The sequence below is a fragment of the Pteropus medius genome, unplaced genomic scaffold (genome assembly GCF_902729225.1).
Source record: "Pteropus medius unplaced genomic scaffold, Ma_sr-lr_union100, whole genome shotgun sequence".
NCBI lineage: Eukaryota > Metazoa > Chordata > Mammalia > Chiroptera > Pteropodidae > Pteropus > Pteropus medius.
Window position 1 is genome coordinate 4081086 of NW_024344374.1, and position 12532 is coordinate 4093617.

The 12532-nt window shown below is 37.3% G+C and overlaps 1 protein-coding gene across 2 annotated transcripts in view; it reads right to left on the reverse strand.

Moving 5' to 3' along the window:
- Nucleotides 1–12532, reverse strand: part of CTNNAL1 (catenin alpha like 1) — a 52203-nt gene that overhangs the window by 36519 nt on the left and 3152 nt on the right. For both annotated transcript variants that reach the window (XM_039870656.1, XM_039870657.1), the window contains exon 2: nucleotides 1939–2128. In XM_039870656.1, the coding sequence (XP_039726590.1) occupies nucleotides 1939–2128 (190 nt within the window). The remainder of the gene's footprint in view (nucleotides 1–1938; nucleotides 2129–12532) is intronic.

A 12532-nucleotide genomic window follows, 5' to 3' on the forward strand; every position in this document is an offset into this window, starting at 1 on the left:
TTATGTGTGACTAGCTAGTGTTGTACCTTCATGAGGAAACCCAAAGTCAGTTAAATACAAATATTTATCAAGCTCTCATATAAAATATAAAACTTGACTAGTAGCCACCTAAATAAAAAGTAAAAACACAAGAGTTTAACAACACAGGAAAAGTAAAAAATAATGATTATAATGACAATGATTATTTATTGAGCATTTCCTATGTCTATTATATCATATCACTTCTATAAACATTAACATTATCCCTATTTTATAGATAAGAAAACTGAGGTTTTAAAAAGTTTAGTAGCTTGCCCAATATCACACTGCTAGCAAGTGAAAGAGTTGGGACTAAAATCCAGGCAGTCTGACTCCAAAGACTTAGTTCTTTATCTCTAGTGCGTATTATTTCCCTCGAATACAAAATGTCCAGAGGAGAAAATAACTACTATTGGCTGAGTGGGCTAGAAACATTTCAGGAGTGATCTAAGTCTTAGATTTGTACATCTTAAGAGAAAATAGACTTCCTTATTGTATAACCCCAGGAGAGTCACCACAAATGCATTTTCATTCTCTTATCTGAGTGACTATAAGAGGCAGTTCTCAAGAAAGGAAAGGATATCTCAAATGAGAAGAGGTAACATGTAGAGCCCATGGCATTGGATGGCTTCTGAAGACTGTCGTATGGGGCTGAGTGGGCTTATAGTATTTGCAGAGTACCAGAGTCTACTTGGGTCAGCGTACCATGTCCTCTTGAGTTCTTACCGTACACTGAGCACAGTGACACGCTAAAAGCCAATGAGGTGGGTAGGACTCAGGTTGCCCTTCCATTAAAAGAAAACAAAAACAAAACCCTCCTCTTGCATTAATTAAAGGTTGTTATAAGAAACAGTAATATGAAGAACATCTCTCTACATTTTCTATTGAATTGTCCATTGTATTATGTAATGTCTTCTGTACAAGTGCCCACACAATAATTTAGTGCCAGGAAAAAAAGTCACTCTCCTCTTGACAAGCTGGTTTGTTTCCTTTCAACAAACAATGAGAATTATATAATCCTATCTTTCCCACATTTTTGTCTTGCCTTCCAGGAAGTACAAAGATAAATTTCATGCTTAATTAGAGTAACAGTGTTGGCCAAAGTTTCTAGTATATTTATCTTCATCTCCTATTTTAATAGGCTTACTGAGACATATCTTTAATTGAAAACTATTTCAAATCCTTTTAAAAATGTAGACAAAATATAAATTATGACTAGAATAAGGCCATCCCCTGTATTCTACATAAAATCTATTCTCTAGCCCCAGCAAATGACTAGAAACCTGAGACTCAATCCAGAATCTTCCCTTTCTTTTAATCGATAACCAATTTCTATCTATTTAACTACCTTAATGAGTATTTTGTGTACTCCCGCTCTTTATATCACTAGACACTGCCGTGGTTTGGCCTGGTTTATTCCATAATTAATCTCCCTGCCTTTAGTCTCAACTCTCTCAATCGGCCCTCATTTGTTCATTTCCTCCACACTACCAGAAATATTTCTAACACAAAACTATATGTCTTTCATCTGGCTCAAAATCCCTTATCTACCATCTATAGACTAATATCCAAAGTCATTCATATAACGTATCATGTCATGGATGATCCAGTTGGCTTCTCTGTATTTGCTTAGCCTCATCTCACCCACTCCCTTCCCCGATGGTGACTCTCCAGAATCACCTGCTCCTCCCTCAGGATTGCCCACTGTAGTAAATAGCACCATCATTTACCCATACTCTTTGTATTCCAAACCTTGGAGTCATCCACAACTCTGCTTCCCATCACATCTCACATCCAAGCTATCAGCAAATCCTATTGGCTCCACCTTGACGATATAACCAAATACAACTCATCTTGCTCAAAATAAGACAATTTGCCATAAAATTGCTATAATTGGCTTCAGTACCAATATGTACATACCTGCTTGTTTAGCTTCAATACAGGCAATATTTATTTCTTCTTTCAAATCTCGGTTTTCATTGGCTATAGCTTCCCCTACTTTAACAAATCTTCCAACTGCCAAGTTGACGGCTTGTCCTACACGCTGAATTGCTTGCAGAGTTTTATCAGACTTTTTGGTATTATGTTTATGATTAATAAGGGTGGTGATCTAAAAATAAAAGATAAAGTAACTTGCTTAAATTTTATCTCAATAACTTTTATTTTTTTAAGTTATATCACAAAGGCCAAGGAAACTAAGCCTGGCACTCTAGACCAGCCTCATAGACTAAACTGACAGTTTAACACTTCAACCCAGAGGCGACGAGCAAAGCATGCTGCCACCTCTCCTCAAGACAATGCTTATATTAATAACAATTAAAAATTTACCCGAGTGCAGACATCTGGGGCATAGAGTTCCAGAATCCCCCCAGATATTTCAGTAAATCTTAAAGACAGGAGAAAAGTAAGAGAGGATAGATCGTTACAAAGAATCCCAGAAAAATCAAAGCACTTCAGGTCTAGTCTCCTCTACTATGACTTGAGTTGTCATGAGGGTATAGACAGCATTTTCTTTACCTTGCTTTCCACTCCGCTGCCTAACACAAGTGCACAGGTTCTACAAAATGCTATATGTGCCATATATGTTTACTGAAATTAGATACTGAGAATGACCATTATAATCTATTTTATACGTCTCTAAGTTTTACTGTAGACTCAAAGTAAATACCAAGAATTTGAACACTTGGTTCCAGGCCCTGAAATAAAATACAAAAAGTGACAAGTTGGTTGAAACCAATATAAACCTTCAAAATGTCTGTACATGAACTTTGCTGACATAAATATATTTCAAGAATGTTACATACAAAATGTAGATCCCAAATAGTACACAATAAGCATAATTTTTAAATGATTTATATAAATATATTAACAAAGACTAGAATAGAGAATTAAAGGAAGAGGAAAGAAATCACTCTTTGAGCAACCACGGTGTGTCAAGCACTTTATACATTATGGCCTTAATAGTTTAGAATCAGGAATTCCTGGGTTTGAGCCTTGGCTCTGTCATTACTAGATAAATGACCTAGGGAAATATATTTAATCTCTAAATTTCCTCATCTATTACATTGTTTTTCAATCTTTCAATATTTCCTAGATGCCAGGTCCTGAGGATGCATCAGTAAACAAGACCGACACAATCCTGCCCCCATCTGGCTAACAGTCTAGTAGAATTACAATAATTCAATCATGCAAAACATATTTGTTGCACACTTATCATAAGCCAAATAAAACTCTGGGCAATGATGGCACAGCAATGAACAAGAAAGGCCCGTGATTTCATGGAACTTACATTCTAGTGTGAGGGAAAACACAACAATCACATAAATAAACAAACAAAAAAAATTAATATAAATGCTATGCAAATTAAAATAGGATAATGTGATAGAAAATATCTGTGTAGCTACTTGAGATTAGGTGATCTTTCATGAGAAAATGATATTTAAGCTGAAATCTAAATGATATCAAATAGGCCGGCAAACATCAGGAGACAAAGCATTCTAGGGAGAAATGATTTGTTTTTTTTTAAAAAAAAGGGGGGGTGCCCTAAGGAATGAGGTAAGACCACAAGTGGTTAAAGAATGGTGGGCAAGAGGGCAAGTGTAAAACCAATATCCAACAGGTAGGCATGGATCAGCCATATAAAGCTGTGAATTGGAGTAAAGAGTTTGTATTTTATTCTAAGTATGGTAGGAAGACACTGAATGATTTTTAAGCAGAAAAATGATACAATCTCTGTAGTGGTTTTTACATGTGTTCACAGATTCTTTGATATTTCTCCCTTCAAGAAGTGGAAGCTCATTTCTCTCCCTTTAAGTATGGGCTGAACTTGTGACTCACTTCCAGTGAATAAAGTAGAAACAATGGAGTAATTTTGAGGGTAGGTCATAAAACACATTGTGACTTCCATCTCACACACTCTCTCTCTGGGATCAATCACTGTGGGAGAAAAACAGCTACCATATTGTGGAGAACACTTAAGCAACCCTACAGAGAGTCTCACACGGTAAGAAACTGAGGTCTCTGGCCAAGAGAGGGAAGAACTGAGGCCTCCTACCAACAGCCAGATGAGTGAACTTGGGAACAGATTCTCCAGCCTCAGTTCAGCCACGCACCGGGATTACTGTGGGCCCAGCCAATATCTTGATTTCAATCTCATGAGACCTAAATCCAGAACCACCAAGTAAACCACTGCAGAATTCTTAACCCAAAAGAACCGTGAGATGATAAATGTTTATTGTTCTGAGGCACTACATTTGGGGTAGCTTGTTATGTATTAATAGATAACTAATACATATTTTGGTACCTGGAACCGGGGCAATGCTGTAACAAAACCTAAAATACAAGAGTGGCTCTGAAATTAGGCATTGGAAGCCAAACAAACTTTGAGTTTTGAGGAGTTGGTAAAAGTTAAAAGAATGTTGAAGAAACTTTGTAGAAATATGATAACCACTGAGGAGGTTTGAAGGCTTATAGGAAAGTGAGAAAAATCTTTTTGGAAACTGGATGAAAAGGGATCCTTGTTATGTAGTGGCAGAGAATCATCCCCAATAATGTGGGAGTTAGAAAATATACCTAATGGAATGAGTGATCTAGCTAAGGAGATTTCAAGGCAGATTTTGAAGGTGCCACCTGGTTTCTTCTTGCTTATAGTAAATTTTAAGAAGAGAGGCAGGAGCTAAAGGAAACACTGTTAAGTAAAAAGAAGCCAGGACTTACTAGATTTGAAAATTTCTAGCTTCTCCAGACGGCAAGTGATGCTAAAGTTAAGCATGGCTCCCAGGTAATAATAAAATCCAGGGCACTGTCAAGAAAACAAGGTCTAAAGATGAAACTAATAGTATGACTATTAAAATCTTACGTTAAGATTTTAGAAAGATTCAAGGTGGTGTGCCATGGATCAATTTGGTTAAAAAACAGGTCTCCTAAGAAGCTTAAGGTTTGCCCCTCAAGAGTCCCAAAAGAAGCCCAAGTTAGAGCAGGGCTTATCATAAAGAGATTTGTGGGTATGGCTCATCTTATGGAGTGAGCCCAATAAGATTCGCGAGACACCCATAAAACTTTATGATTATTATGTTGGTAGAAACACCACCAATTTGGACTGAAAGAGATAGATCAGTACAAAATAAAAACGTTTAGGCTTTTATACCCACAAACTTCCAAAAGTAGGGAGTAGGCTAAGAAACTATGAAGCTGCTAACATACTCTGCTTTTCATGAAAAAGGGTGAAACACAGGGCAGTACTAAGGGCCGTGAAGAATTATTCTCAGTCCTTGAGTTTTAATCAAGGAACTGCTAATCTGTGCCTGGGTGGATTTTGGAATGCTATGAACCAGTGGGTCCTCTCTTCCCCATTTTCAAACAGAAGTATATGTTATCCTATGCCTCCTATCTTCCTGGGTTTTGGGGGGAGACCTTTTTTTTTTTATTATTATTAACAAAAATGTCTATAATGGTTATCCTATGCCGGTCCTACCACTGTAAGTTGAGTGTCTGGGAAACAGCTTGTCTCTTTAGCTCATGGGACTTCAAATCATGAGGAACTATACCCAAGGAGCTCCACTTAAGGAACTACCACAAACAAGAAGCCTCGTCTGAATCAGAATTACATGCCAATATCTTAGATTTATAGCTAATGCCATAAAACAGCGGTCCCCAACCTTTTTGGCACCAGGGATCAGAGCTCCCATGAGAATCTAATGCCTGATGATCTGAGGTGGAGCTGAGGCCGTGATGCTAGTGCTGGGGAGCGGCTGCAAATACAGATGCAGCTTCGCTGGCCTGCCTGCCGTTCACCTCCTGCTGTGCGGCCCAGTTCCTAACAGACCACGGACTGGTACTGGTCTGTGGCCTGAGGGGTTTGGGGATCCCTGCTGTAAAGACATGAGAGTTTTAGGAGGGTTGGGGATATAGTTTGTAAGTGAGAAGAATGTAAACAATTTGTGGTCAGAGGGTAGAGAGCGGAAGTTTTAAAATTTTTCCACAAATCCTTTGCTATTTCTCCCTTTGATTCATTCCCTTCCGAATATAGGCTGAATTTATAACTAATAGAATAAAGAAGAACTAGCAATATGCTACTTTTAAGGGCAGGCAATAAAGACATTCCAATTTCCATCTTCCCCTCTCTTTGAGATTATTCACTCTAGGGGAAGCCAGTTGCCATGTTGTGAAGACAACTGACCAGCCTGATGCAGAGGCTGACATGACCAGGAACCATGACCAACAGCGAGCATGGATCTGAGAACCACCCAAGTAAGCCACTCTCAAATTCCTCACACATGGAGCCAAGATAATAAATGTTTGTTGTTTTAAACCATTAATTTGGGGGGTAATTTATTTTGCAGAAATAAATAATACAAACCCAAATGGATGTTTTTAAAAAGAACACTCTATTCTTGGGGAAGAGAAGATTGCTAACGTAGCGAAAGTAGAAGCAGGGAGACCAGTTAGAAAGCTGTGCCATAGTCAGGTAAAAGATGATGTTGGCTTGAAACAAAGTGGCAACAGTCAAGATGGCAGAAAATGGCAAACTGGGGAATGTCCTGAATATATACGACTTGCTCGATGGATTAGATTGATGTCGTCAAAGACCTCTAAATTTTTGGCATGAGAAACAGGGTACATTGACATGGCATTAACATTTCTATGTGCCAGGCACAAAAAAAGTGTTTTGCAGAAATAACCTAATTTAATCCTCACAATAATCTTAGGACAACAGCACGGCTTTATTCCTTTTTTACAGATAGAGACTGACATTAAAACATGCCTATTTGAGGTCACGCAGCTATGAAGGGGTAAAACCAAGATTCAGAGTCAGATCATTTGGCTCTGAGGCCATATTTTTTTCCAGTTTACTGAAATATAATTGACATGTAACACTGTATAAGTTTGACTACAACATGATTCCATACCATGTATATTGCAAATGCTTCCACAACATATTGCAAATGACCACAATGGCAGTTAACACTTCCATTACCTAACATAATTTTTTTTTTTTTTTTTTGGTGGTGGTGGTGAGAACATTTAAGATCTACTCTTAGTGACTTTCAGGTTTACAGTACAGCACTGTTAACTATAGTCACCAAGCTGTATATTATCTCCCCAGAACTTATTCATCTTATAACTGGAAATTTATACTCTTTGACCAACATCTCTACATTTTTCCCACCACCCAACTTCTGGCAACATTCTAGACTCTATTTCTGTGAGTTTGGCTTTTTTGGTTTCCATATGTAAATGAGATCATATGGTGTTTGCCTTTTCTGCCTGAAATTTCACTTATGTTACTGTCCTCGAGGTCCGTCCATGTTGTCGCAAATGGCAGGATTTTCTTCTTTCTCATGGCTGAATAATATTCCATTGTAAATTTATACCACTTCTTTATCCATTCATTCATAGAGGGACACTTGGGTTGTTTCCACAACTTGTCCAATGTGAATAATGCTGCAATAAACACAGGACCGCAGATATCGCTAGTGATTCTGATTTCATTTCCTTTAGATGTAGGATTACTAGATCATATGGTAGTCCTATTTTTAATTTTTTGAGGGACCTCCGTACTGTTTTGCATAGCAGCTGTACCAATTTACATTCCTACTATAAGTGCACAAAGGTTCCTTTTTCCACATCCTCAACAACACTTTTATCTCATCTTTTCGATAACAGCCTATTGGAATAGGTGTGAGGTGATATCTCATTGTGGTTTTAATTTGCATTTCTCTGAAAATTAGTGAGGTTGAACATCTTTTCATGTATCTGTTGGCCATAGTGTACGTCTTCTTTAAAAATATGTATTCAGGTCCTCCACTCATTTTTAAATCAGATTGTTTGGTTTTTTTGTTAGTGAGTAGTATGACTCCGGAGCCTAGCCTCTTAACTACTTAGCCATACTGCCTTCTTTGCCTTATGATGTTGATAAGAAGATTAAATGAAATGATCCAAGTATTGTGTTTAACACAGTACTTAGTTTATGGTAAGCAGTCAAAGATGTATTATAATTAACTCTCTTATTTAATGCTTAGGTGTTATTAAAGATAAGAAAACAGGCTGAGTGAAATTAAGTACTGGCTTACACAGCTAAGCAGCAGCCTAGTTTAGAATGTGAACCCAGGTTTATCTGACACCAAAGCTACCCAGTACTCTTTCTTGTAATGGGGGTTTTCAATCTTCCTGATTTTGGGGGCGGGGGGGCGGGGAGGGGAGGGTTGCAGAAAACTTTCTTCAAAATGAAATATTAACTAAAAGCCATGGGGTCATCATGTTAAAGAAGAGTTACTATGGTTAAATTTTGAGGATGTCTATGGGTCGTGGTGCTGGGAAGCAGGGAAACAAATACAAATCCTATAAAACCAGATTCGTTTTTCTCCACACCTGATAGAGCCTGGGGAACTCAGTACCACCTAGAGAACAGTGGGCTTGACCACCATCAGTTATGCCACACGACCGCCCTGAAAGAGCCACAGGAGTGAAAAGGAGTTTAAGTTGTGTTTGTTAAATCCTTTATTTACATAAAGCTTTATATTTTCAATCAGAAAGAAGAAATCCTGCAGTTAGGCTAAAATACCAACTGTTGTTCAGTTCTGGAACACATTTTGCTTTCACTACAAGCATCCTCCCCAGTGCACAATTAGGTGTGGCTGTGCTCCTTCTACTCCAAGCAATCTAGAAAATGTTCAGTCCAAATACAGGCATGCCACTAAAATTGACAGGAATCGAATTGCTTTTTAAAATTCCTTCTAAAATTATGTTCAAACTTTTAAAAAGGAAGGTCCAAAAATTATACATGTCGTTAAAAAAAAAAAAAAAAGATGGGAAAATTAGGAAAGCCTAAAGAAATAAAAATGACCCATAATTCCACTACTCTGCAAGTATTTTGGCATAACTCAGTTTTTTTGCATACATATTCATACTGAACTACAGTTTTATAATCTTAAACTCAAACTTCGGTTTCCTTATCATGCAAAAAATAAGACTAGTTAACATTAAGCACAACAGTAGCAGGCATTATTTTGTATTTTACATGTGTTAATTCATTTAATGGTTATATCTCTATGAGGTAAATACTATTATTACCCTCATTTTACAGATGAAGAACCTAAAATTTGAAGAGGTTAAGAATTTGCCCGAGGTCACAAAGCCAGTAAATCGCCTACACTCTTAATCACTATACTTCCTCTTTCCTCCCAGGACTGTATTAAGAATCACGGGAAAAAACAGCTGGCAAAAGTGCTTGTAAATTATAATGTGCCAAATAATACTTTTCTTCAAAATAGAAGACATATTATATTGGGAATTACAACCTGGAGTTGCCCTAACACTAGAGTCTAGAGAATGCCTAAATGAACCAGAAAAGAGGGCAGAGAAGGTATCTCATGGGGAAGAAAGAGAATCTAATATACTGAAGAACTCTGCTGTGGATAAAAGAATAAGAACTAGGGCTTCCTTGATACCTTCTAATGAAGGGTGTCAAGAAGTACCGAGCTCTAACAAAGTACATCCTTGCAGTTAAGAGAAAGATCTCTGGTGTCACTTTGCCTGGGTTTCAATTCTGGCTCTGCCATGTGGCGAGTTATCTAACCTTTCTGTGACTCACTGTTCTCAACTGTAGAAACGAGAATAATAATTAGTACCCATCTCAAAAGGTCATTGTGGGGAATAAATTAGTAAATGTAAATAATGTACTTAGAATAGCATCTGGTATATAGTAAACACTACATAATTTCCACTGTTTCCACCTCTAGAATCTCTGTTCTTTCCTCCTGTTTGTGATGTTATTCTTATTTTCTAGAATAACTGACAGTACTCTTAATTGAAATAGATTTTCTTAGTTTAAGTACTCATTTTATAAGGAGGCAAAAAAATAAGTGAAGACCACCAGGAAGAAAAAAAAAATCATAACCCAGATAAAAGAGCAAAGCCTTGATTCCCTGGGACTTGAAGAATAAGGGAGTCAGTCCAGGAAGTTCGTCTCTGGGCTTAACTCATGTGGAAAAAAAGGGGGCCACATACTAAACCTGATGAGCTCAGGGGAGGCACGCATGATGGGCTTTACAAACCCAGAGACCTAAAGTAACCACATAGGGTGGTCTGAATGTAAAAATCCCTAACTAAATTAAGCGAGTCGTGGCCAGTAGTCCGGTTTTAGGCTTATAGTTTCCTTGAAAAAGGTCAATCTTTGACTTTGAAATTGTCTGTCGTCTTTGTGCATCCAAGACAATATACTTTTGAAATGTAACCTTTCTAGATTCCTTAAAGGCACAACCACTGGCACCAAAGTTCAGGGCCCCATTGTTACCTTGTTGCCCACATACCATCTCCATGTGCTGTCTATGTTAACTCTCCTGTACTCACCAATGTAAAAGCGCACGTCTCTCTGTTTTGCTTGTTATCAGTCTGAGATTTCCCAGTTTTGCTTTCTCCCGCCTCCCTAATCAACCACCTATGGATTTCCTCCTTAGGTCTCCTCTTTTGATTCTAATGTATAAAAAAGCTGCAAAACCGCCCTTCTCTGGAGCATTTTCTCAGTCCATTGAGATTTTGCTTCCCGGCTCAGATAAACTCTTATAAGATTTTTTCTTAGGCTAGACATTCTTTTGTCAATACACATCAGTAAATTCTTAAAATTATTAGATTTAAAAAATCAGCTAATCAGCAATAGAAACTGATATGAAAGAAAACACACCAAATCATGAGATGTGCTTTAAGAGACAGAAAAAGGGGCATTTTCACTTACTTTATATACAATTTCATTGTTTGAATTTTGTGTTTTATCTTTGCAATTAAAAACAAACATATTCACATATGCGAAACAGCAAAGAGGGTCCCACATGTAGTCTATTGATCTCTAGCTTAGTGAGACAAGAACCCTGAAAAGCTTCCAAGACAGTGCAGAGAGAAATGGGAAGATGAGGTGAACTATCTTAGAAATATAAAGGGTCTGTACAATGGTGAGTGTAGTAAATCTATCATAGACAGGAAAGGACTAGTGGCTGGTAGAATAACATTCCACACTAGGGAGGAGCTGTGTGGCAGATCACCCTCCTCCCTTCCTTGGATAAAAACTTAAGATTGAGAGTGGGAGTTTTGACAGGAAGAAGAAAGTGATTATTAAGAGAGGTGGGGAGTTGTTCTACAGAAAATATGTTGACCAGAGCTTTTAAAAAACCTGTCTGAATTAGAAAATATGTAACGAGTGAGAGTATATAATATATACATATGGTTTAAAAAAATGAAAGACATATGCACCCACCACCAAGCTTCAGAGAACATCGCCAATACCTCTTACAACCCATGTACCCTGTGTGGCCCCTCCCTTTTTCACCACCCACTTCGCCCTCTCTAGAAGAAACACTATCCTGACTTTGTGCTCATCACTCCCTTATTATAACTATTGCACATGTTATATCCCTAAATGATATATAGTTTTGTTTTGCCTGGTTTTGAACCTTTAATTTTTTTTGCTCAACATTATGTTTTTGAGATTCATCTATACTGATAATTATTGCTAGGGTTCATTCATTTCACTGCTGTATAGTATCTCATTGTATGAATATAGCACCATTTACTTAAATATCTTACTGTTAAAAGACATTTGGTTGGTTTCCAGTTTGGGGCCATTAGAAGTAAAACTATCGACATTGCAATCCATGTCTCTAACACATGTGCAGAAGTTTCTCTAGTGGTACAGATTTAGGAATGTAATGCTGGGCCATAAGTAATACTCACCTTCGACTTCAACAGATGACATCAAGCTGTTTTCCAAAATGGTTCTACTACTGACATTTCCATCAGCTCCACTTGTTCTCATTGTGCTTCTAATGTCACTGAGTTCTAATGAAGTTGAACATCTTTTAACATATCTTTTAGACATCTGTTTCCTCTGCTACAAGATGACTACCAATTTTTAATTGGTAATCTTATTTTTGATTCATTGGAGTCATTTATTTATTCTTGGTACTACCAATTATTTATTTGTTGGTTATTTGTGTTGCGATTATATTCGCCCACTTTATAGCTTATCTTTTCAATTTTGATGGAGTCAAATTTATCAATCTTTGTTTAGAGTTTGAACTTTTGGCGTATTAAGAAATCCTTTTCCACTGCTAAAGATATTGCCCTATTTTTTTCTCTAAAAGCACTGTAAACTTTCACTTTCATTGATGTCGTTAATCCATATGGAATTGATTTTTGTATATAGTGTGAGACAGGAATCCTGTTTCAATATGTTTCTCTTTAGATAACTAATTGTCCCAGACCCATTTTTTTTAAAGTTCTTCCTTTCCCCACTGACAAGCAGTGCCAATTCTGTGATTCAACAAGTTGCCATATATACATGTGGATCTGTTTCTAGGTTCTCTATTCTGTTTCACTAATATATTTGTCCATCACTATTATACCCACATCATCTTAATTACTATAGTTTTATAGTAAGTTTTGAAGTCTGGTAGAGTAAGTCTACCCGCCTTGTTTCTCTTCTGGCTATTCTTGGCTCTTTACTCTTTCATATAAATATTAG